The sequence below is a fragment of the Hypanus sabinus genome, chromosome 13, assembly GCF_030144855.1.
Source record: "Hypanus sabinus isolate sHypSab1 chromosome 13, sHypSab1.hap1, whole genome shotgun sequence".
NCBI lineage: Eukaryota > Metazoa > Chordata > Chondrichthyes > Myliobatiformes > Dasyatidae > Hypanus > Hypanus sabinus.
Genome location: NC_082718.1, coordinates 32,402,323 through 32,429,237, shown reverse-complemented (window position 1 = coordinate 32,429,237; position 26,915 = coordinate 32,402,323). Strand labels below are relative to the sequence as shown.

At 43.7% G+C, this 26,915-nt stretch overlaps 1 protein-coding gene across 2 annotated transcripts in view; it reads right to left on the bottom strand.

The window, feature by feature from the left end:
• mapk12a (mitogen-activated protein kinase 12a) overlaps positions 1 to 26,915 on the bottom strand; it is a 102,192-nt gene that overhangs the window by 18,811 nt on the left and 56,466 nt on the right. The window contains exons 4-9 of one of the 2 annotated variants that reach the window (XM_059987431.1): positions 25,156 to 25,267; positions 19,366 to 19,395; positions 15,129 to 15,176; positions 8,523 to 8,637; positions 3,234 to 3,305; positions 88 to 167 (exon numbers count right to left, since the gene is read on the bottom strand). In XM_059987431.1, the coding sequence (XP_059843414.1) occupies positions 88 to 167; positions 3,234 to 3,305; positions 8,523 to 8,637; positions 15,129 to 15,176; positions 19,366 to 19,395; positions 25,156 to 25,267 (457 nt within the window). The remainder of the gene's footprint in view (positions 1 to 87; positions 168 to 3,233; positions 3,306 to 8,522; positions 8,638 to 15,128; positions 15,177 to 19,365; positions 19,396 to 25,155; positions 25,268 to 26,915) is intronic. The other variant, XM_059987432.1, reaches the window with a different exon arrangement.

The window sequence follows — 26,915 nt, the reverse complement described above, 5'->3', positions numbered from 1 at the left end:
TTCCTCCAGCATTTCGTGTGAGTTGCATTTAAGAGTTAGCTCGTTCTATTTGTCTTTTTTTTTGTAGGTTTTAAATATTCTGCTTACATCCTGACTTTGCAGCTTCTGAACAAAGTCTTGAGTCGGTGTACCTGTTATTTTCATTATTTCTGTCAGTTGATCTAGATCTAGAGAGCATGGGTTAAGAATCATACTTAATGTACTGCTTAGGAGCCAACAGTTGAAAAAATCCCCTGAACTGCAAATCCTGTAAATGGGTTTTGTGGCCCCATCAGATTCTGGAGAATTCCAGACATCAACTACCAGTTTTAAGATCTTGGGCCATAGAAGACCAAGGCTTTGTGGTCACAACCCATTCTAGTCCCATAGCTGGGTCAATTTTAGCAGCCACGCAGCTCCTAATGTAATGCAAGTGCAGCTGCAATCACCATTCCATTTGGTGCAAAAGATCGTGAGCAGAGACTAGGCTGGAGATCTGTCCCAAAGACGTCTGCCGGCTTGTGCTGTGAGAGGCTTTGAACGCCCCTGGTAACACTGGACTACAACTTGCCTATATTTGTTACTTTAGTCAGAACAACTGATTCCAAGATTAAGGAAGGTATTGTTGTTGGTCCACAAATCAAACAGGTCATTAATGACAGGTAATTTGAAGAACTCCTAGGTTGCATGGAAGGCATTCAAGGATGCTGTTGAAAATTTTCTTGGCAACTACAGAGCACCAGTGCAGCTGGTTGCTTCAAGCATTAACAAACAAGCAGTGCAACGTATCACTAAAGATCATTTTCTGCATTCCCATTTAAACTTCTCTCCTGCAAATCTTGGTGCTGTCAGTGATGAGCACGGTGAAAGGTTTCACCAGGACATTTTGGTCGTGGAGAAACGGTATCAGGGCAACTGGAATCCATCACTGCCGGCTGATTATTGTTGGACACTTAAGCAAGAAGCCTCAGCCATTAAATACAAATGAAAATCATCAACAAAACATCAGAATCAATTAAACACATTATATTCGATAAAAGTTAATTTCCTTTTCCTCTAAATTCTTACGTGATACAACCAGTCTGAACTAGACTGCTTCAAGCAGTCTATCATAAACAAACCAAAACTTCTGAGGAAGCAACACTTTTGAAAACAATGTGTTGTGCAGTGTAATCAGAGGCACTTGGAAACAAGTTCAGAACAGTTATTACCCCTCAACCATCAGAATCCTGAACCAGTAGGGATAACTTCATTCAACTTCACTTGTTCTATCATTGAAATATTCCAGCACCCTATGGACTCTTCAACTCATGTTCTCGATATTTATTGCTTATTTATTTCTTCTTCTTATTATTACAATATTTTGAAAAAATTTTCTGAGCTCAAGCCAGTAAAACCTGAGGTACGGGGATAGCAAACCACACTTAATTCTCAATTGCTAGGGACCTTCGGACTATTCTAGTGGTGTTTAGTATTGTGGTTTTCTGAAGATTTACATAGATATTGTTGTGTATGCCTAATTGTTTAATGTTATTGTGTAGTGGATGATACAACTGGTATCATCCACTATCAGGCAATGCATACCCTGCTCATGTTCCAAAGTTTTTGAATTTCCTCTTTTAATTCAGCATATTTCTGGCATTTTTACATTGATTTCTATATGTTATGTGTGCTTGGAATGGCTTTACCTATTATATTAGATTAATTTCTTTCTCAGCTTAACCTGAGGAATGTGTATAGCCAAGCACATTTACTTCTCAATTGCTAGAAACTTTTGGAATATTCTAGTTTTTATAATAATAATAATACTTTTTTTCTCTTTCTTCTTGTATTTGCAACTTGTTGTCTTTTGCACACTGGTTGTTGTCCATCCTGTTGGATTTACTGACAATGCCCACAAGAAAGCAAATCTCATGCTCGTATGAGGAGATATATCTGTACTTTAATAATAAATTCACTTTGAATTTACAATGGCTGTCATTGACAAAGTATTTATTTTTGTAATTACATGGCTTCTTACGCACATTGGTGATTTGTCTGTCCTTTTGGTCTTTCATTGATTCTATTGTGTTTTTACTGTGATTGCTCACAAGAAACGAATCAGGGTTGTAGAGAGTGACATATATGTACTTTGATAATAAATTCACTCTGAACTTTGAATCAGTTAAAAAAAGATGTAACGTTATCTATTAAACAAAATGAATCTGCAGTGAAAGATATTTCTGTGAAATGAATATCCAGATTTAAATTTAGCTTTTAAACGCAGGTTGGCAGCCGCTTTGAAGGCGAGGGATGGTACTGTGTGGCAATTTGCGGATGTATGTTACCTGAGGTGTTTTCCCAGTCAAATTTACTGGAATGTGGGCTGAGTCAGAGATTGCTGATCCAGGTTGAGTACCCCTTATCCGAAATTCAGAAACCCGAAATTTTTTGAGCGCTGACATGACGTCACAAATGGAAAATTCCACACAGCGCTGGGAAGGTTCTCGGGCGATGAGCAGGTCTCTGCACACCACAGATGCTCTGAGAAGAGACCTCACACAAGTAATGAACAGAAGTTAATGAAAAAAAGATGTTGATCGTGTATTGAGAGAGTGGATTCATCAGCGATGGAGTGAGTATATGCCTTCTAATGGTATGCTGTTCATGAAACAAGCAAAGATCTGTCAGAACAAACTGAAAATCAAAGGTAATTGTGAATATTCAACAGGCTGGTTGCAGAAATTTAAGAAAAAACGTATGGCATTAATTTTTAAAAGATTTGTGATGATAGAGATGATGAAGCGGGAAAGAAATTCATTGATGAGCTTGCAAAGATCATTGCTGATATAAATCTAACATGGTGAATGGCTGCATCAGTATATATGTGTGATGAACAAGTTTGAGACAAAAACTGCCTACCGGTAGCACATAAATTCAGAGTCAGGGATACCAGTGATCCCAAGCCATCTCATTATGTATTCCAAAATCCAGAACTCTTCTGGCCTCAAGCATTTCAGATAAGGGTTACTCAACCTGTACTGCAAGGGGTGGAGTCCAGCCTTAAAGTAAATGCTTCCAATTAAACTGGAGTTTATAATTCTTATTCTATCGAGGCAGGCAACACTTTAGTCAGTAGAAATTTGATATTTTAAGTGGTTTAAGAAAAATACAACAGCTATCTATGATAAACTTCAAGCTCTAAACTCTAATTATTTCCCTGACATACATTCAGTCATTTATTAGGAATTAATTGGGATTGTAGCAAAGGATACGATCGATGCCTTTAAAAAGAGGTCGGGTTGTAATCATCTCTGCCATAATGCAGCCAACAGACCAGATATCCACTGCAAAAAGAAACATATGTAAATTGTAATTCTGACATTAACAATCAATGGTGTGCAGTTTTGGAAACATAACATAATGACAAAATGATTAACGTGACGAGTAAGCACACAAGGGTGAAACACAGAGATCTACTTATTGACAGTTGTCACGATATTCTGACGTGCCAGTCGGTCATCCCGTGATAAACTATGTGTATACCTGTCTGGACACGCCCCTCTGCTGACTGCTCCTGTGACTCCTCCCACAGACCCCTGGATAAAGGCGATTGGAGGCACTGCTCCTCCCTCAGTCTCCAAGATGTTGTGGTCACGTCTGCAGCTAATAAAAGCCTATCGTTTGCCTCCCTTCTCCGAGAGTTATTGATGGTGCATCACATCCAATCTCGCACATACATGCTCTCTCTGACAAGGAGGGATTGGCTGCCTTGTGATGAAGTCTCATAACTACTCTCAGGACCACCGGGGCCACAACTCTGCCCACCCAACGGGAAAACTCCTTTCAGGGTCTGATTCGTGGCAACTCCCCTATTGTGTGCAGCGAGTCGAAGCCAAGGCTCAGATTCAGTGTCAGCACCTTCAGAAGAGGCAGTTCATAAACCTCTCGAATAGTGAAATAAGAATTTTTTTTACATCCCTTTACACCATTTTCATCATCTTTTCCATCGGTCAGCTGGAGTATATGAAATTACAGTAAATGTCTGCAAACCGCCAACAGCAAACATTCAAACCACCAGAGATTTTCATTTTCTTTTTCCTTCTCTCTATCTGTCTATTGATACCAATAGAGTAGGCCCTAACCAGCAACACCCCACAACCCTGATTTACGTGACAATTTACAAAGACCAACAAACCTAACCAGTACGTATTTGGAACTGTGGGAGGAAATCAGAGTGCCTGGAGAAAACTCATGCATTCCATAGGGAGGTGTACACACTCCTTACAGACCAAAAGTCGAACTCCGAATGATATCCCAAGCTGTAATAGTGTTGCACTAACCACTACACTTCTGTGTCGCCCGCTTTTTGTCTCTACTAACACCTCCACATCCATTGGCAGGATAAGCAAACACATATCAGTGTCCCTCCCCCAGACTAGCATCAGACACGGTCAGTGTCCCTCCCCCAGACCAGCATCAGACACGGTCAGTGTCCCTCCCCCAGACCAGCATCAGACACGGTCAGTGTCCCTCCCCCAGACCAGCATTGAACATTGTCAGTGTCCCTCTCCCAGACCAGCATCAGACACGGTCAGTGTCCCTCTCCCAGACCAGCAGTGAACACGGTCAGTGTCCCTCTCCCAGACCAGCATCGAACATCGTCAGTGTCCCTCTCCCAGACCAGCATCAGACACGGTCAGTGTCCCTCTCCCAGACCAGCAGTGAACACGGTCAGTGTCCCTCTCCCAGACCAGCATCAAACACGGCCAGTGTCCCTCTCCCAGACCAGCATCAAACACGGCCAGTGTCCCTCTCCCAGACCAGCAGTGAACACGGTCAGTGTCCCTCTCCCAGACCAGCATCGAACATCGTCAGTGTCCTTCTCCCAGACCAGCAAAGAACACGGTCAGTGTCCCTCTCCCAGACCAGCAAAGAACACTGTCAGTGTTCCTCTCCCAGACCAGCATCAGACACGGTCAGTGTCCCTCTCCCAGACCAGCATCAGACACGGTCAGTGTCCCTCTCCCAGACCAGCAACGAACACTGTCAGTGTTCCTCTCCCAGACCAGCATCAGACACGGTCAGTGTCCCTCTCCCAGACCAGCATTGAACACGGTCAGTGTCCCTCTCCCAGACCAGTATCAAACACGGTCAGTGTCCCTCTCCCAGACCAGCAACGAACACTGTCAGTGTTCCTCTCCCAGACCAGCATCAGACACGGTCAGTGTCCCTCTCCCAGACCAGCATCGAACATCGTCAGTGTCCCTCTCCCAGACCAGCATCAGACACGGTCAGTGTCCCTCTCCCAGACCAGCATCGAACACGGTCAGTGTCCCTCTCCCAGACCAGCATCGAACATCGTCAGTGTCCCTCTCCCAGACCAGCATCAGACACGGTCAGTGTCCCTCTCCCAGACCAGCATCAGACACGGTCAGTGTCCCTCTCCCAGACCAGCATCGAACATCGTCAGTGTCCCTCTCCCAGACCAGCATCAGACACGGTCAGTGTCCCTCTCCCAGACCAGCATCAGACACGGTCAGTGTCCCTCCCCCAGACCAGCATCGAACATCGTCAGTGTCCCTCTCCCAGACCAGCATCAGACACGGTCAGTGTCCCTCTCCCAGACCAGCATCAGACACGGTCAGTGTCCCTCTCCCAGACCAGTCTCGAACACGGTCAGTGTCCCTCTCCCAGACCAGCAACGAACACTGTCAGTGTCCCTCTCCCAGACCAGCATCAGACACGGTCAGTGTCCCTCTCCCAGACCAGCATCAGACACGGTCAGTGTCCCTCTCCCAGACCAGCATCAGACACGGTCAGTGTCCCTCTCCCAGACCAGCATCAGACACGGTCAGTGTCCCTCTCCCAGACCAGCATCGAACATCGTCAGTGTCCCTCTCCCAGACCAGCATTGAACACTGTCAGTGTCCCTCTCCCAGACGAGCATTGAACACGGTCAGTGTCCCTCTCCCAGACGAGCATTGAACACGGTCAGTGTCCCTCTCCTAGACCAGTATCGAACATCGTCAGTGTCCCTCTCCCAGACCAGTAACGAACACGGTCAGTGTCCCTTTCCCAGACCAGTATTGAACAAGGTCAGTGTCCCTCTCCCAGACCAGCATCAGACACGGTCAGTGTCCCTCCCCCAGACCAGCATCAGACACGGTCAGTGTCCCTCTCCCAGACCAGCATCAGACACGGTCAGTGTCTCTCTCCCAGACCAGCAACGAACACGGTCAGTGTCCCTCTCCCAGACCAGCATCAGACACGGTCAGTGTCCCTCTCCCAGACCAGCATCGAACACGGTCAGTGTCCCTCTTCCAGACCAGCATCGAATATCGTCAGTGTCCCTCCCCCAGACCAGCAACGAACACGGTCAGTGTCCCTCTCCCAGACCAGCATCAGACACGGTCAGTGTCCCTCTCCCAGACCAGCAACGAACACGGTCAGTGTCCCTCTCCCAGACCAGCATCAGACACGGTCAGTGTCCCTCTCCCAGACCAGCAACGAACACGGTCAGTGTCCCTCTCCCAGACCAGCAACGAACACGGTCAGTGTCCCTCTCCCAGACCAGCATCGAACATCGTCAGTGTCCCTCTCCCAGACCAGCATCGAGCACCTTAAGTGACCCTCTCCCAGACCAGCATCAAACACGGTCAGTGTCCCTCTCCCAGACCAGCATCGAACATGGCCAGTGTCCCTCTCCCAGACCAGTATCGAACACGGTCAGTGTCCATCTCCCAGACCAGCATCGAACACGGTCAGAGTCCCTCTCCCAGACCAGTATCGAACACGGTCAGTGTCCATCTCCAGAACAGCATCGAACATGGTCAGTGTCCTTCTCCTAGACCAGCATTGAACACGGTCAGTGTCCGTCTCCAGACCAGCATCGAACACGGTCAGTGCCTCTCTCCCAGACCAGCATCGAACACGGTCAGTGTCCCTCTCCCAGACCAGCATCAGACATGGTCAGTGTCCCTCTCCCAGACCAGTATCAGACACGGTCAGTGTCCCTCTCCCAGACCAGCATCAGACACGGTCAGTGTCCCTCTCCCAGACCAGTATCGAACACGGTCAGTGTCCCTCTCCCAGACCAGCATCAGACACGGTCAGTGTCCCTCTCCCAGCCCAGCATCGAACACGGTCAGTGTCCCTCTCCCAGCCCAGCATCGAACACGGTCAGTGTCCCTCTCCCAGACCAGCATCGAACACGGTCAGTGTCCCTCTCCCAGACCAGCATCGAACACGGTCAGTGTCCCTCTCCCAGCCCAGCATCGAACACGGTCAGTGTCCCTCTCCCAGACCAGCATCAGACACGGTCAGTGTCCCTCTCCCAGACCAGTATCGAACACGGTCAGTGTCCATCTCCAGACCAGCATCGAACACGGTCAGTGTCCCTCTCCCAGACCAGCATCAGACACGGTCAGTGTCCCTCTCCCAGACCAGCATCAGACACGGTCAGTGTCCCTCTCCCAGACCAGCAAAGAACACGGTCAGTGTCCCTCTCCCAGACCAGCATCGAACACGGTCAGTGTCTCTCTCCCAGACCAGCATCAGGCACGGTCAGTGTCCCTCTCCCAGACCAGCATCGAACACGGTCAGTGTCCATCTCCAGACCAGCATCGAACATGGTCAGTGCCTCTCTCCCAGACCAGCATCAAACACGGTCAGTGTCCGTCTCCCAGACCAGCATCAAACACGGTCAGTGTCCCTCTCCCAGACCAGCATCGAACACGGTCAGTGTCCCTCTCCCAGACCAGCAATGAACACAGTCAGTGTCCCTCTCCCAGACCAGCATCAAACACGGTCAGTGTCCGTCTCCCAGACCAGCATTGAACATCGTCAGTGTCCCTCTCCCAGACCAGCATCAGACACGGTCAGTGTCTCTCTCCCAGACCAGCATCAAACACGGTCAGTGTCCCTCTCCCAGACCAGCATCAGACACGGTCAGTGTCTCTCTCCCAGACCAGCATCAGACACGGTCAGTGTCTCTCTCCCAGACCAGCATCGAACACGGTCAGTGTCCCTCTCCCAGACCAGCATCGAACACGGTCAGTGTCTCTCTCCCAGACCAGCATCGAACACGGTCAGTGTCCGTCTCCCAGACCAGCATTGAACATCGTCAGTGTCCCTCTCCCAGACCAGCATCAGACACGGTCAGTGTCTCTCTCCCAGACCAGCATCAAACACGGTCAGTGTCTCTCTCCCAGACCAGCATCAAACACGGTCAGTGTCCCTCTCCCAGACCAGCATCAGACACGGTCAGTGTCCCTCTCCCAGACCAGCTTATGTCAGGGGAACTGATCAAGAGGTTGAGAGAGGAAAAGATTCAAGGATGCTGTTAAAAACTCCTTATTGACTTGTGAATTCCCAGCCCACGACTGTCCAGTGTCTGGTGAAGGAGACAACGTCTCACAAACCACCTCCTCCCGTCCCGTCAGGAATGCCTTTGTACACGTTTCATATAATGTGAGACCCACATATGCCACCTCGGTATCAGGAGGGCTATGAGATCCACCTCCATCCTGAGGGACTGCTCAATAACAATGAGCTCAGGTTACCTGTTTGAGTATAATGCATCCAGTTAAGTATGACCTCCGGGGCACGGTACCACCTGGTAACCACGTAACCAGTCATCTCCTGATCAGCGTGTCTTGCCAATCCAAAGTCCAGGATCTATAAAATAATGAGAAAGCCCCAAATTAAACACATCCCTTTCTTTGTCGTGAACAGATGCACTGAATTCACAAGCAGGTGGTAAAAACGATCAGTTCAAGATTGTTTAATGTCATTTCCAGTAGACAAGTGTAAAGGAGAATCAAATAATTGTTACTCTGGATCCAGTGCAGCACAGAAAACACACACACACACACACACACACACACACACACACACACACACACAATAAGATAAAGAACACAGTAATTATAAAAATCACAACGTAAATATAAATACATAAGATAGCTTATATACACAGATTGATTGTATATCCATAAAGTGATGCTTGGCTGTACATAAGTGACTGATGGGAAATAATACAGTAGTGGTGGAGTTAGTGACTGAAGACTGTATTGACTACAGCTCAGCGTTTAACCCCATCATTCCCACAGTCCTGATCAATACACTACAGAGCCGGAGCCTCTGTACCTCCCTCTACAAGTGGATCCTCGACTTCCTAACCAGAAGACCACAGTCTGTGTGGATTGGTGGTAATATATCTTCCTCGCTGATGATCAACACTAGCACACCTCACCTTATCCCATTGCTCTTCTCTCTCTGCCCCCATGACTGTGTGGCTAGGCTTAGCTCAAATACCATCTATAAATTTGCTGATGAATCAGCCGTTGTTGGTAGAATCTCAGATAGAGATGAGACGGCGCACAAAAGCGAGATGTACCAGCTGGCTGAGTGGTGTCGCAGCAACAACCTTGCACTCAACGTCGGCAAGGCCAAAGAGCTGATTCTGGATTTCAGAAAGGGTCAGACAAGGTAACACAAACCTATTCTCACAGAGGGATCAGAAGTGGAGAGAGTGAGCAACTTCAAGTTCCTAGGTGTCAAGATCTCTGAGGATCTAACCTGGTCCCAACTTATCAACGTAGCTCTAAAGAATGACCTCTTCTGTTACTGTCAGGAAGGAGACACACACTCAGCCATTCAGGAACAGCTTCTTCCCCTCTGCCATCCAATTTCTGAATGGACATTGAACCAGTGAACAATAGCTCACTACTTTTTTGTTATTTCTGTTTTTGCACGTCTATTTTAAATTAACTATTTAATATACATATACATATTTACAGTAATTTATTTTTCCCTATATTTGTCATGTATTGCATTGTACTGCTGCCGCTAAATTAACAAATTTCACAACATATGGCGGTTATATTAAACCTGATTCTGATTCTGTTGAACACCCTTAGTGCTTGAGGAAAGTAACTTTCTGAGTTCCTGGAATGGATGCTACATGTGCCCTGATGGGAATGGGACAAACACTCCTTGAGCAGGGTTGCTGGGATCCTTCATGATGTTACTGTCCCTCTTCTGAACCTTTCTGTATATATATGTGTGTCTTTGTTGCAGGTAGGCCGGTGCTGGTGACGTATGGGATAGTTTTTGACTATCCTGTTGTGGAGCCTTCCGGATTGCCACAGTGTAGTTTTTGAACTATGCAGTTTCAAGCTCTTGGGCGTCAGGACCTCTGAGGACCTAACCAGGTCCAAACGTAGTTATATGTAGTTATAAAGAAGGAAAGGCAGCGACTATACTTCATTAGGAGTTTGAAGAGATTTGTTATGTCAACAAATACACTCAAAAACTTCTATAAACGTACCGTGGAGAGCTTTCTGACAGGCTGCATCACTGTCTGGTATGGGGGGTTGGGGTGGAGGGGGGGGGGGGGGAGGTTATGGCACAGGACTGAGAGAAGCTGCAGAGGGTTGTAAATTTAGTCGGCTCCATCTTGGGTACTTGCCTACAAAGTACCCAGGACATCTTCAAGGAGTGGTGTCTCAGAAAAGCAGCATCTATTCTTAAGGACCTCCAGCACCCAGGGCATGTCCTTTTCTCACTGTTACCATCAGGAAGGAGGTACAGAAGCCTGAAGGCACACACTCAGTGATTCAGGAACAGCTTCTTCCCCTCTGCCATCTGATTCCTAAATTGACATTGAACCTGTGAACACTACCTCACTTTTTGAATATATATTAGTTCTGCTTTTTGCACAATTTTTAATCTATTCAATATATGTATACAGCAAATTAATTAATTAATTTATTATTATTATTTTATTTTACATTTTTCTTCTTCTTCTATATTATGTTTTGCATTGAATGGCTGCTGCTGAGTTAACAAATTTCATGACTCATGCTGGTGATAATAAACCTGATTCTGATTCTGATGCAGCTTGTCAGGACGCTCTCTACTCTGCATCTGTAGAATGACGTGAGTATAGAGGTGCTAAGTTCAGCTCCCTTCGGCCTCAGCAGGAATTAAGAGGCATTGGTGAGCTTCCTTGACTGTGTAGGAAAGGTCATGTGTAATGTGCGCTCCCAGGAATTTGAAACTGAGTACAGTTTCCGCTGCTGTGCTGCCGACGTAAAGGGGTGAGGAGTGAGTTTCTTGGAAGAAGGTGTCCCATTTTGCTTTGCCTTGAAGCTAAACCTAGCATTTCACAGATGAGCAGGAACATCAAGTTAAGCAATCTCTACTGACGCCAATTGCAAATCAATTTTCAGTTTACAGAGAAAGCGAATAGCAAGAAATGATTCAATGAGAGCAGAATACGAATAGACATTGAGAAAAATATCAGGAATCAAAAGAATGAAATGCACAATCCTATCTGGAGAATGTATGCGCAACGTGAGGCTTAGTCAAGGATGGTAAGAACCCAAGTGTTGGAGTATCCGAGACTAGAATCAAGACACAATTTAGAGACTGAGATGAGAACACGGTTCTTGACTGGATGCTAGACGAGAACCTAGACAAGGATCCAAAATGAGACAGAAATCCCAAGCACAATTGTAGACAGAATCAATGTTGAGCTGACAACTGAGTACCAAATCTGACTTCAGTTTCTCTTTAAATATCCAAATCTTGGCGCCAGAACATGGCCACGAATTAGCAGATGGCCCAGAATCTCTAAAGGGACCATGCCAGTATCAGAGCGTCTAAACCCCAGAGGGTGGTGCAGTTAAATATAACTGAGACTAAAAAAAAACAAATTGTTTTAGCTGAAAGCATCCAGTACAACATTCTGTTTATTACTTATTAAAGGCATTAATTAATTTGAAAGAAAGTAACTGGCCTGCTGACAAAGCCCGAGACAAAAGAGTTTCAAATTAATTCAGTAAAATGCTTCTTACTAATTCGTCCCCAGCTCACACACCCTACAATCATCTTTGGAGCATTTGGACACTCAACACATTTACATCAGACTACAGCTCTGACTTCAGTGCCATAATTCCAGGAAAACTCATCACCAAACTCCAGATGCTGAGAATCAGCGCTCCTCTCTGCAACGGTATCCTTGACTTCCTCACCAGCCGACGACAATCAGTAAGGATAGGCCACAACACTTCTGACATGATTATTTTAAACACTGGTGCTCCCCTAGTTTGCATCTTCAAACATTTACTCTACTCCCTGTACACTCATGACAGCATGGCCAGATTCTGCTCTAACATCACCCACAAACATGCAGATGACACCACCTGCGTGGCCTCGGTTGTAGCGAGGACTGGGCCTCAAGCCGCGGGGTTGCCTGTTTGCAGAGAGAGGCATCGGAGTCAGTGTGGCATGGCGTCAGTGCTGCCCTCTAGTGTCCACTTGGCAGAAGACAAGCTGTGTTGTGTTTGACTGCAGACTGCTTCAACATTCATGAAGTCAGGGACATGGAATGCATTTTTTAGTGTGACTGTATCTTAATGCCATCCTATTTGTGTTATATACAGCTTGTGTTGTGTACGAGTGTTGGTACTATGTCTTGTACCTTGGCTCCACAGTATTGCTGTTTCATTTGGCTGTATTCATGGGCATTCATGTATGGTTGAATGACAATTAAACTTAACTGAGTGGGACGCATCTCAAATAACAATGAGTCAGAGTATAGATAGGAGATAGAGAGCTTAATGATATGTGGTCATGACAACCTTTTCCACAACATCAATAAAACAGAAGAGCTGCTCAGAAAAGGGGCAGGGCACATGTTCCTGTAAAGATCAGTATTGTTAACAAGTTTGGAAGCTTCGAGTTCTTAGGTGTAAACGCATCAATAACTGGAACTGGTTCAACTATGTAGATGTCGCGGCTGTGAAAGCTCAGCAGCGCCTGTACTTCCTCAGGAGGCTAAAGAAGTTTAGCATGATCCCGTTGACTTTTACCAATTTATATCTATGCACCATGGAAGGCATCCTGTCTGAGTGCATAATGGCTTGGTACGGTAACCGCTCTGCGAATGACCGCAAGACACTGCAGAAGGTTGTGGACACAGCTTAGTGTATCACAGGAATCAGCCTCCCCTCTATGCACTCTGTCTACACTTCTCACTGTAGTATAGTCAAAGGCCCCACCCACCCCAGACATTCTCTCTTCTCCCCTCTCCCATCAGGCAGAAGATACAAAACCTTGAAAAGATGTTCAACCAGGCTCAAGGACAACTTCTATCCCGCTGCTATCAGATTCTCAAATGACCTCTTCAAGTTCAGATTCAACTTTAATTGTCATCGAACCCTACACGAATACAGCTAGATGAAACTTGTATGATAAGATGGACTCTTGACATCACAATCTTCCTCGTTTTCCTGCCCTGCACTTTCTCAGTAGTCTTTACTCTTTATTCTGCATTGTTATTGTTCTACCGTATTCTAGCTCAACGCACTGTGTAATGATTTGATCTGCAGGGAAAGAGTTCCAAACACAGAGGGAGATACAGCCATTGCAGATGTAGTGGTTAAAGACAGCAAGCCAGATACCAAATTTGGAAAACGACAGATTTAAAAACAACACAGAAAAACATGTAGGAAGAAGCTATACAACTCCTGTAGCCTGCTCTCTCATTCTGGTGACCTGTACCTCGTCCACTACCTCTTTTACAGTGCCTTGAACAAGTATTCAGCCCCTGCAACTATTTTCACAATTTACTGTCTCATTTTCTAAATTTGAAATATGTTGACTTTTGAGCTTACCTACAAAACATTGTGCATCATGTAAAATCAACAGAAAAGCTCCAAAATCTGGCAACAATTTACTAAAAATTGTGTGCCTGAAAAAGTATTTGTCCCCTTCGTAACTGCTACACTTAACTTTCCTCAGGTGCAATACTGCATATTACCTTTCCAACTCACCCAATTTGTGGAAGTAGAAAATCGGAGGATCACCTGAATGAATACCCCCTCTCTCTGTTTGGTCCGACAGGATGGTAGATTCTCAACAGACCAAACCAAAATGAAGTCAAAAGAGCATTCAAGACAAGTCAGAGAAATGACAATAAAGCACAAATCAGGGGAAGGGTACAAGACCATCTTAAAGGTACCGAATATACCTCAGTGCTCAGTGCAGTCCATCATGAAAAGGAGGAAAAAATATGAACCCACAGCCACACTGCCTAGGCCAGGCTGCCCCTCTAAACTTAGTTGCAGGAGGAGGATGGTACTTGTAAGAGAGGCTACTGTGACGTCACTCTGAGTGACGTGCGGAAGTCAGTGGCTGCAAATGGAGATGATATTCATGGCTCCACAATCTCAAAGGCCTTGCACCGAAAGGGTATTTATGGCAGAGTGACAAGGATGAAGTCCTGGCTAAAAGAAAAGCATATCCTTGCCTGTAAAGGCTTTGCAAAGCATCACTTAGAATATACTGTAATGATGAAAAAAGGTCTTGTGGCCGGATGAGACTAAACTGGAACTTTTTGGCCTCAACACTAAGCCGTACATGTAGGGTAAGTTTAATACCGCATCTTTCAGCAGGACAATGACCCAAAGCACGTTGCCAGGGGAACAGAATAGCTTCCAATGAAGAAACTTGATGTCCTTGAGTGGGCCAGTCAGAGTCCTGACCTCAAACCGATGGAATATCTCTAGCAAGACCTCCAGATCACTGTCCATTGCTGCTCTCCAACTAACCTGGCACAGTTGGGGCAATATTGCAAGGAGGAATGGGCAAATCTTGCTCCGTCAGGTTGTGCAAACTAATCGAGATGTATTTAAAAAGACTACAGCCTGTAATAACTGCGAGAACTGGTTCAACTAAGTACTGAGCAAAGAGGGTGAAACTTCTAAACTGCTGACATTTCAGTTTTTGAATTTTTAGTTCCCTTGTTTTACAATCCTCCCTCTTTTTTGGTTTCTACTGTGAAAAAATGGAACATGTGATTCACAAATAAAAATTCTCAGTTAAATTGATCAAAATCGCTGGTTGTAATACTCATTTATGAGAATAAAGGGTTGGGGGCTGCTTCCCCCAACATTCAGAGATTACATTACACTCTTCACCTTGACACTGCATCAATTAAACATGGACCCTACGTCATCTCATCACTCCAAATTCCAGAGAATTTAGTAAATGCAAGTTAATCTTCTTCAAAGTCATTTAGATCCTTCCGAACTACAATATCTTTTAAATCGCTCACTGTCCCAACAGCTTTGCTAATTTAAATCAGATATCAAGCTTACCTTTAACTCACAGTCTTCGTTGATTGCCAAATTCCCGGGTTTAAGATCCTAATAACAGAACAATTATACACACTCAAGTTAGTTCAGGGAGTCAGATCTTTCCCGGGATGTAGATTTTCAACCACAAGTAGGCTTTGGGCCAACTCCAGCTGCTCTGGAGATTCGGATCAATGGACTCAAATTGGTCCTGAATGCTGTTGCTCACTTTTATTGTTTGTACAACTTGTATTTTGTTTTCTCTCTCTGCGCATTGGGTCTTTTTTTAAAATTGGGTTCTTTCAGGTTTCTTGCTTTGTAGCTGCCTGTAAGCAGCCAGATCTCAAAACTGTACAATTCACGATGCTGGAAATACAAAGCAACATACACAAAATGCTAGAGGAACTCAGCAGGTCAGGCAGCATCTATGGAGAGGAATAAACAGTTGACATATTGGGCAGAGACTCTTAGCTCTATAGGCAGTGCTCTCTTCTCATAGTCATGGAGATGATGGCTCAGACTCCTCTTCAGAGGTGAGCACAAATATTTAGTGACACCCTACTTCAGTAGAGAGGGAGTCTTTCACTATTGGAAGCAACATCTTCTGTGCAAGATGCAAAGGCAGAATCCAGTCTACTCCCTCAAATCGGCTTTAAAAATCCCACAGCATAAGTTCCAAAACAGGTGAAATATACCTGAGGCCTGGCTAATATTTATTTCTCAGTCAACATTACAAAGTTAGATTACTTTGAGCACCATATCAAAAAATGCAGTGTGTAAGATTTTTACAGCGAGGTCCAGATTAAAGATCTGGAACAGTTTTGAGGGCTATTCCAATAACTACACATGATCAGAAACTGACATTTTGAGTCAGGTACTTTAAAACAAGTATACTACAGACTATTAACGGCTTGGTTTCTGTTCAGATTGTTCTCAAGTAACAAGTTTCAAATAGTTTCATTATTTTAGATGCAAGAATAATGACTGGTACCTTTGTGTGTTTGGAAATATTAATTTTTGGCAACCATTTTTAAAGCTTTTCCCAGATGTAAAAACCCACAGCCTCAGTTTTTAATTTAGTCAGCTATATTAATAATTATAATCTAACACTAATAATATAATCTCTTACCTCTTCCCTTCACCAACTCCTGGTGCCCCTCCTTCTTCCCTTCCTCCTATGGTCCACTCTCCTCTCCTATCAGATTCCTTCCACTCCAGCCCTTTACCTTTCCCACCCACCTGGCTTCCAGCTAACCTCCTTCCCCTCCCCCACCTTTTTATTCTGGCCTCTTCCTCCTTCCTTCTCAGTCCTGAAGAAAGGTCTCGGCCGAAAACGTCGACTGTTTATTCATTTCCATAGGGGTGGCCTGACCTGCTGAGTTCCTCCAGCATTTTGTGTGTGTTGCTCTGGATTTCCAGCATCTGCAGAATCTCTTATTTCTAATACCAAAGCGAACACGACAACAGAGCAACTTCCAGGCAGGCGCTGATTGGCCGTTCTGTCCAACAAAAACAGGAGCTTTGGATCTTTATGAAACTCCCAAACACTTGGCCCTTTTCATCACATTGAAGGCTCTGTGGGCGTGTCAACAAAAGGCCACACTGCTGGGTGGGCTTTATATTTTGGAGAATGGCTGTAAAGTAAATGAGGTGCCTCTGAAGCCCCCTTGAAAATGATCTTCCTTGGCTCCTTTGGATGCAACATCACTGCTGGTAACAATCTAGCAAATGTCAAACTTTACTGACATTGAGTAAAATTTCCCTAGATTAAATGTGAGTCCATTTAATTCAGATTAAAACAAATGGCTCTTCTGTCAATTTCCATCTTTAATATCTCTATTTTTCCCTTTCGGGGTTCTTTTGAAGACCCGGATCTGGAGTTACACACTGACTATGGTTCTTTGCAGGAATGGGACCCGCTCTCAGGGTTTCATAGCTGGCCGTCGCTCAGCACGCCAAAGGCTCGGCCTAAGAGTCCAGATTGGATTTGGAAGCCTAGGATCTCGGGGCTCTGGAGACGGGAGGCTCAAGGGTCGGTATGACGGCAGGAGACCCGTGTGTCGTTGGGGGATTCAGGGTATCTACTGTGCGCCTGGAGACCAGGATCTTTGCGATCGAAAAAAGTGACATAACGGACTTTTAACATCGTAAACCAGCAAGTTGTTTGTTATTTCTCCCGACTCACTGGGAAAATGGAGACACTTCTTTATTCCTTATTAGGGAGAGAGAGAGAACCTGCGGTATGTCAAATACCGGGTGCAATGTGAAGTATTTGGGGTAACTGCAAGCCTGTGTCTTTGCTATTGCTTTGCTCATGCTTGAGTGCTCGGTGGCAGTGCCGATGTTTTTTTTGCCGGTGGGGAGAAGGAGGACTGTTGTTTGCTGCTGATTACACACAGAAGGAGCTGGGGGGGCACTTCGGGGCTCTAACATTTAACTGTCATTCATTCCTTGGGGCACTCCTCTGTTTTCCTGGATGGTTGCGAAGAAAAAGCCTTACAGGATGTATATTGTATACATTTCTCCGACATTAAATTGTTCTTTTGAACCTTTGACCATCCACTCCATGATATACTGGTTAGGCACAGGAGTACATTCAGCCAGAAACTCATTCCACCGAGATGTAACACTGAGCGTCATAGGAAGTCATTCCTGCCTGTGGCCATCAAACTTTACAACTCCTCCCTCAGAGTGTCAGACACCCTAAGCCAATAGGAGGACTTATTTCCACTTGGCATGATTAACTTATTATTATTTAATCATTTATGGTTTTATATTGCTATATTTCTTCACGGTTGGTGCAGCTGTAACAAAACCCAATTTCCCTCGGGATCAATAAAGTATGTCTGTATGTCTGTCTGTCTGTCTGTCTGAAATGCATGTCTTAAGCACCAACTTGTTCCTTCAAAGTAAACAGGTTGAAATACAATCCCTGCAAATTAAATGTATGCCTTTGTATTCAAGATTGAAAATTGTTTAATGCCATATCCTGTACATAAATGTAAGGAAAACAAAATAATTGTTATTCGAATCTGATGTAGCACAAAAAACCCACACAAGATAAAGAACACAATAATAATAATAATCATAAAACATAATAAATATAAATACACAAGGTAGCTTATACACATAGATTGATTATATGTCCATAAAGTGATTAGTCATAATGTGACTCAGAGGAAATAATAAAATCGTAGTGGAGTTAGTGGGTATTGATCAACCTCACTGTTTGGAGTAAGTAACTGTTTTTGAGTCTGGTGGTCCTGGGCGTGAATACCACACAGCCTCCTCCCTGATGGGAGTGGAACAAACAGTCCATGAGCAGGGTGTGTGGGATCCTTCATGATGTTACTGGCCCTTTTCCGGCAGCTTTCTGTATATTTGTCCTTGATGGTGGGTAGGCTGTTGCCGGTGATACATTGGGCAGCGTTGGCTACCCTGTTGTGGAGTCTTCCTGTCTGCTGCACTGCCATTTCTGAACCAAGCAGTGATGCAGCTTGTTAGGATGCTCTCTGCTATGCATCTGTAGAAGGAACTGAGTGTAGATGTGCAAATTCCAGCACTCTTCATCCTCCTCAGAAAATAAAAGCATCGCTGAGTTTTCTTGAATGTAAATTCTAAACTAGCAAGAAGCCACAGTGTGGAAGTCCCTACTAAATTTATGAAACTTATTAGCTAAACTATCTTTCGGTACTTTACTTTCTCTATACTTGATATATTTTGTGGAAAGAATTTACACATTAGATCAGCTAACAGAATGCAGTTCCAGGGCTCCTGCACATAACTGGGACAGGTTTGTGATTATAGACTTCCATTAGTGCGCGATTCAGTAAATGATAAGTCTTCCCCGCAACTCATTAGGGCTCCAGTGGTGCTTTGGAGGACCTGGGAGAAGGAGCTTAACTCTTTATGCTCACATATTGCAAAGCTTGTAATGCAACCCAGCTGGTCAGATTTGTAGCAGTGATCTAGTGATCTTGTGTACTTTACCAAACATGATACTTAGACAACTTCCATTACTTCGAATGTTTATTTAATCTCAGAGAATGTATACAGTATACAACCTGAAATTTGTACTCTACACAGATATCCCCGAAACAAGAGACTCCATAGAATGAATGATAGAAACATCAAAGCTCTGAAGCCTCCACCCCCCACCCTTCACACATAACTTGCTGTAATGCATGTATAATGATATACAATTACCACCAATGAACTCACTCTGTTATATCAGAACATAAAATACAACAGAATGCCTTACCCTGTGAATGATCCCTGCAGAGTGGATGTACTGTTAAAAAGACAAAGTGTACTTTAAAATAAAGAAAAGACACATTTATTCCAATTAGAGATTTCATCACAAGCTCCCACCACCTATTAAATGCTCCCAATGATGTGCGTGTCAAATATCTCTGACAATCAAGTCCAGTACCCGGCCTTCATGCGTGGTTTAGCCACTGAACCTGGCAGAACCACTCCTACTGACAGGGGAAGGACCAACAGCGGGATACTGGTGCCTTAAAACCAGTCACTTTGGGCAGGTGGGGCTCATCAGCTGTGGTCGGCAGCTCATCTAGGAGAAAGAAAACTCTGATCTCAAACCTCCACTGCCTTGTGACTATATCCACTCACTGAGAAGGCTTCGGGACTAAACCCTGAAGGATAAACCTGGAGCTGGAATATCTAAGGCAGTCCCTATGTTGAGTTCAACGCTGACTGGCAACAACTACGATACTGTTGGTGCCAAGCTGCATCGGTCTCTGTCGTTCCTTTGGGTCCATCAGCTGTGTGGAGAGGGGGAGCCGACTACATGAGTAACAGCTTACTCTCCATATCGCACTGCCCTGGCTTGCATATCTAAACAACTAGGACGCAACATCCATAGCTGAGCATGACCAATGGACCAAATTATCTTTAGGAAAAGCTCTAATTCTTGATAAGAGACTATTTATATTCGATAACAATTTCCAGCCACAGTAATGCAAAGCCACAAAACAATATGGCAGGAATTACAGAGGGAAAAATTAGCATCATATTAGAATGTGGAAAGCCTGGGGATTTCCAGGATTAATTAGATGGGCAGACAGTCTGCTTGCCTCTTATCTGAACACGTACCAACTTTTTAGACAGTAGAACAACTCACTGTGCAAGAAACTTTCTTATCAATTAAGCCAGTGGCTTCAGGAGACAGCCTTTGCGATGGTGGATGGACATGGAAGTACAAGGGCAATAGAGTCAAGAGTTTTACAGCTTAGAAACAGTCCCTTCAGCCCACCAACTGCCTATACCAATCATCATCTGAGAAACTCTTAGATAAGGGTGCCTTACATAGGAAAAGATGTGCTAGCATTAGAGAGGGTCCAAAGGTGATTCATGAGGATGAATCCAGCAATGAAAGGGTTAACATGTGAGCAGTGTTTGATGGCTCTGGGCCAGAACTTGCTGGAGTTTAGAAGATTGAGGGGGAATCTCATTGAATCCTACCACACATTGAAATGTCTGGTTAAAGTGGATGTGGGAAGATATTTCCTGTAGTGGGGGGAAGTCTCGGAGCAGAGAGCACAGCCTCAGTCTAGAGAGATGTCCCTTTAGAACAGAGGTGGGGAGGAATTTCTTTAGCCAGAGGATAGTGAATCTGTGGGTTTTATTGCCCCAGACGACTGTGGAAGCCAAGCCATTGATTATATTTAAAGGTTCAAAGGTTAATTTTACTATCTAGGTATGCATGCAGAATATATCTCTGAGATTTGTCTTCTCCAGATACCCATGAAATACCAAAAAAGCCACGGATGTCTTTGAAAGAAAATACACCACTCTCCCCCCCAGAAAGAAAAAGAGAAAAGGAAGAAAATCTCGCCAACCCTTAACACCCTACCCCTCCCTCGCACAAAACCTAACATATCACCCACAATGACAAAAAAACAGCAACAAAAACATCAAACCCCCAACCCCTCCCTCGCACAAAATCTAACATATCGCCCACCCAGAAAACGGCAACAAGGACGTCAGACCCCCCAAAGCGGAGGGTCATAGGTTCTTGGTTAGTCAGGAAGATGGCAGGAGAATGGGATTGAGAGGGATAAAGAATTATCCATGATAGAATAATAGAACAGTGCAAGACTCGATGGACTGAATGGCCCAGTGTTGCTCCTGTGTCTTATGGTCATATGGTCTTATCATGCCTATCTATACTATTCACAGTTGCTTGCTTATCCTTCTTTGCTTTGCTCATTCAAGGTGCATCGTAAAAGTTGTTACTGTTCCTGCCCTCATGGCTGCTTCTGGTGGTCCATTCCAGATTAAAACTGCTATTGTGTGAAAGAACGCTACCACCCAGATCCTGTTCACACCTCTTCCCTCTCACCTTAAACCTATGATCTCCGAGTTTAAATCACCCCTACCAAGGGAAACAGACTGTAGCTATCCATCATGTCTATTTTAATAGTACTAAGTACCTCTGTCATGTCACTGTGCCCTAGAGAAAACAGACCTGGCCTATCAAATTTCTCTTGATAGTTCAAATCCTCCAATATAACCATATAACAATTACAGCACGGATACAGGCCATCTCGGCCCTTCTAGTCCGTGCCAAACGCTCACTCTCACCTAGTCCCACCTACCTGCACTCAGCCCATAACCTTCCATTCCTTTCCTGTTCGTATACCTATCCAATTTTTTTTTTAAATGACAAAATCGAACCTGCCTCTACTACTTCTACTGGAAGCTCGTTCCACACAGCTACCACTCTCTGAGTAAAGAAATTCCCCCTCATGTTACCCCTAAACTTTTGCCCCTTAACTCTCAACTCACGTCCTCTTGTTTGAATCTCCCCTACTCTCAATGGAAAAAGCCTATCCATGTCAACTCTATCTATCCCGCTCATAATTTTAAATACCTCTATCAAGTCCCCCTTCAACCTTCTACTCTACAAAGAATAAAGACTTAACTTGTTCAACCTTTCTCTGTAACTTAGGTGCTGAAACCCAGATAACATTCTAGTAAATCTCCTCTGTACTCTCTCTAATTTGTTGACATCTTTCCTATAAGTCGATGACCAGAACTGTACACAATACTCCAAATTTAGCCTCACCAATGCCTTGTATAATTTTAACATTACATCCTAACTCCTATACTCAATGCTCTGATTTATAAATCTCTGATTTCTTCACCACCCTATCCACATTCAGGGGACTATGCACCATTATTCCTAGATCACTCTGTTCTACTGCATTACTCAATGCCCTACCATTTACCATGTATGTCCTATTTTGATTATTCCTACCAAAATGTAGCACCTCGCATTCCAGGCAGCATCCTTGTAATTTTTTTCTGCTCCCTTTCTAGCTTAATCAAAGTTCAAAAGTTCACAGTATATTTATTAACAAAGTACATATATGTTACCACATACAACACTGAGATTTATCTTCTTGCAGGTATACTCAAAAATCCATAGAATAATAACCATAACAGAATCAAAGAAAGATCACACTAACTTGGGGGTTTTACCAGTGTGCAAAAAAACAACAAATTATGCAAATACTAAAATAAATAAATAATAATAATGAATAAATAAGCAATAAGTATCGAGAACATGAGATGACAAGTCCTCGAAATTGAGCACATAGGTTGTGGAAACAGTTCAATGATGGGCCAAAGTGAAGATGTGTGAAGTTATCCCCTTTGGTTCTTACAAACCCACTCTCCGCTCCACACTGATAAATACAGTACTGTTCAAAAGTTTTAGGCACCCTAGCTATTTATATGTGCCTAAGACTTTTGCATTGTACTGTAGATTGATTGTATGTCCATGAAGTGACACTGGGTTGTACTTAAAATGACTGACAGGAAATAATAAAGTAGTGGTGAAATTAGTGGGTGGAGGTGTTGATCAGCCTTACTGCTTGGGTTAAAGTAGCTGTTTTCGAGTCTGGTGGCCCTGGTGTGGATGCTATGTAGCTTCCCCCAGAGGGCAGTGGAACAAACAGTCCATGAGCAGGGTGGGTGAGATCCATCATGATGTTACTGGTCCTTTCCCAGCACCTTTCTGTATATATGTCCTTGACAGAGGTTAGGCTGGTGCTGGTATTGTGTTATAAAATAAAATTTGACACAATACCAAAAGAAGGAAGCAGAGAAATTTAGGTAAGAAATACTATTGACGCGCTTCACAGCAGAAGGCAATGCCACCAGGATGGGGGGCGGGGGGGTGGAGGTTGAAATCTATTTTTTAAAGATGCCAGATCTGGAAGAACATGGTTTATATGGAAGATTGCAGGCGACTATTACAATAAAGATTCTGAACACAAGGATGGGAGTATTTACATTAAGGTGCAACGCACACACAAAATGCTGGAAGAACTCAGCAGATCAGGCATCCTCTGTGGAAGTGAATAAACGTCAATGATAGGAAGGGGAAGACAACAAGTGGAGGGAGAGAACAAGGACAAGCTGGGAGGTGCCAGGTGAAGTTGGGTGTGTGGGAAATGTAAAAGGCTGGAGGAAAATTAAATTGAGGTGTTGTTTCGCTGTAATTAAATACATTCTGAAGTCCTTCTGTTCTAAACACTGCTATGGTTGATTCAAGACCCTGCTCAGGGTAATAAATTCTCCTTCCACTCATTGCTAGAACACTGAACAAATCAGATTTATTCTAACAAATGCTTTTTACTGATTACTCTTTAATCGTATCTTGTTGAAAAAGGAAAACTTCACTCGATGCAAACTACTACGTCATTTGGTAAAGTATTAGAACCAGACTATTAAATGATAATTACTACCCCAACCAACTATCTACATTACTGTGTGTGACAAAGGCCCGTCACTGATTACGGACGGCACACGGCACATTCAGTAAAACACGCAAAGGGTCATGATAATCTAACTTTTCTCTCCTCCACAATCACTGGGTCTGAAACAGAGCTGCGGCAGAGAGCTGTCTAATATAGAGGCAGCAGCAACCTGCACAAGTGTGCTGGTGGTAGAGGATACCATCTTTAACTGGGTCAAGGGTTATGTTACCTAATTACTCATCTTGTGGTAAAGTTTTGGGGTTTACTTAAGTCATTTAACCGGGCAATGGTGATTCCTATAATGAGGTGTATGTGTTTATTATGAGAACTGGCAGTAGAGTTTCAGATTGTGTAGAACGGAAGATAATTGAGTTAATTAGCTTTTGGTTGGTCTAGGGGGAGGGGCTTAGCAGTTATATGCCTCAGGTTACAAAGGCCTTGGGGGTTTTTTTCTGTTTAGTCTGAGGGTGGCTGTTAACCAGAGAGGTGACAATTGCAAGCTGTATATATATTGTTTATTTTTCCATTCTTTTTCTTGTTTTGATGTGGACGTCCAGGTTTTTGTTTTTCCACTATTTTTGTAAATAAAAGCACCTCAATCTATTTTTGCGACTCAAGCAATTAGACGGATAACCCACATTTATTTGTGACACTGTGCAAAAGTCTTAGGCACATATATATAGCTTGGGTGCCTAACACTTTTCCACGCTACTGTATTACGTATTGCACCGTACTACTACCACAAAGAATAAGAAAAATTTCATGACATATGTGAGTGATGATAAATCTGATTCTGATCTGGGTCTCTATTGTGGACTGAGAGTGGGAAGGGGTGAGGGAGAGGGGAATCATGGTTGGGAAAAGGAGAAGGGAGTGGGGAGGGAGTGGAAAGCTCCAGAGAGACATTCTGTAATGATCAATAAATCAATTGTTTGGGATCAAATGACCTTACCTGGTGTCTCAGGGCTGGGTGTGTCTGCACCCGTTGGGGGGGGGGGGCACTCCTTCTCTGCCATCTATCCCATGTCCTAACCTTACAATTCCCAACCTCCTTTGTTCCCACCAAACTTACAAACTCACTCTCGGCTCCACATTGACAAATACAGGACAGTGAAAAAGTCTTGGGTATCCAAGCTAAGTACATATATGTGCCCAAGACAGCTTGCACTGTACTGAAGATATACTGAGTACTTTAATCTTTTTATTACAAATTACTCTTACATTTATGTAGTTAGAATGATAAGGGTGGAAGATAAACTAACCTTTAGGCCTTTTAAGACTTGGTATACCAGAAACTGGATCCGATCTTCAGTCAGTCTCTCATGTTTCATTAGTTTGCTGAGGTCTGTTCCCATAAATGGCATGACCAAATAACTGCCAAGCAAAGAAAAATTATAAACGTAGCATCAATATAAAACAGCGTAGGAGCTATGTATCTATTTTCTGTCTTTCTGTATTATATTTTGTGTTGCGTAGTTATCATGGGTAATTTGTCTCGTGTGTTGGGGCCTGATGGAAGTGAATGAGCATAGTTACGTACCCCAAAACCCATGAACACTACCTCACTACTTTTTCCATTTTTATTTTTTGCACTATTTCTTTAATTTAACTATTTAATATAAATATACTTACTGTAATCCATGTTTTATTATTATTATGTACAGCATTGTACCGCTGCCACAATGACAATAAATTTCATGATACGTGCTGGTGATATTAAACCTGATTCTGATCCATGCTTTGTTTCTAGTTCAGTTTAGTCAAGTTGAGAATGAGAGCCTATTTTTGCTGAGTGCTATTTTTAGCTTGAGACCACTATTAAGAAAGTTAATTTCTCTAATATGCTAATGCTTAAGATCGCTAACTTTGCTATTTGATCATTTAGTACTATTATATCGTTGTAAGATTTTCACCTTTGTTGGTTTCTTAATAACAAATCCAACAGACTTTCTTCAACTTTGCAACTTTGTTATTGTGGAAGGTGCGTCATACAGTGTCAACTCCCGTGCTTAATCTTTGAGCGGTTTCAATTAACTGCAACAAATAGGTCACGGGTTCCTGTACCCAACCAGTCAGGTTTTGAGCATCAATATCTGAGGATCTCAATGGGTCTTTTTTCCCCGAGCCATGTCCCAGTCCAGTGGTTCCCAACCAAGGGCCCATGGAATCCTCATTTAATGGCAGGTAGGGGTCCGTGGTATAAAAGTGGTTGGGAACTCCTGTCCTAGTCGCAGCACGGGATAAATCATGTAGTTGCTTTAGACTGGGAGACTTTAGGTGTAAAAAAGACTTCTAAACGTGCTAACGAGCAGGAAATTGATGTGAAATTTCTAAACATGTCATATCAGCTCTACTTTTTCAAAGCTAATTCAGAGTTCAATGCAGATTCATTGTTTGTGAGTCATTTTTTTGATGGATCAAACTTTCATTTTATTAATTTATCACCAGCATATCTACTTGACAGAAAATATCTTGTTTTGTTTTAATAACATTATTGTATCTCACAGGATAAAATTTGCATTTGAGGAAATTGGTGCACATTTGATAAAAATGTTAACTTTACAGTTGAGGGTAATTTTGCATTAAACAGAATCAAGCCCAATATATCACTCATACAGGATGCAATGATCAATAGATCATCTAATCATTCCAGTTTTTATCCAAATCATAAGACCATAAGGCATACAGTACCCTGCCAAAGTCTTAGGCATATATACCTCGCCAGGGTGTCGAATACGTTTGCACAGTACTGAGGTAATTTTATGCATTGCACTGTACTGCTGCCGCAAAAATAAACAATGACATATGTGAGTGATGATAAGCCTGATTCTGATATGGGTCTCCACCGTGGACTGGGAGTGGGAAGGGGGCAGGGAATCATGGTTGGGAAATGGGGAAGGGAGAGGCGAGGATGCGGGAAGAACCAGAGAGATATTCTCTAATGATCAATAAACCAATTGTTTGGAGTCAAATGACCTTGACAGGTGTCTCAGAGCTGGGTGTTTGTACCTGTGCCTGGCAC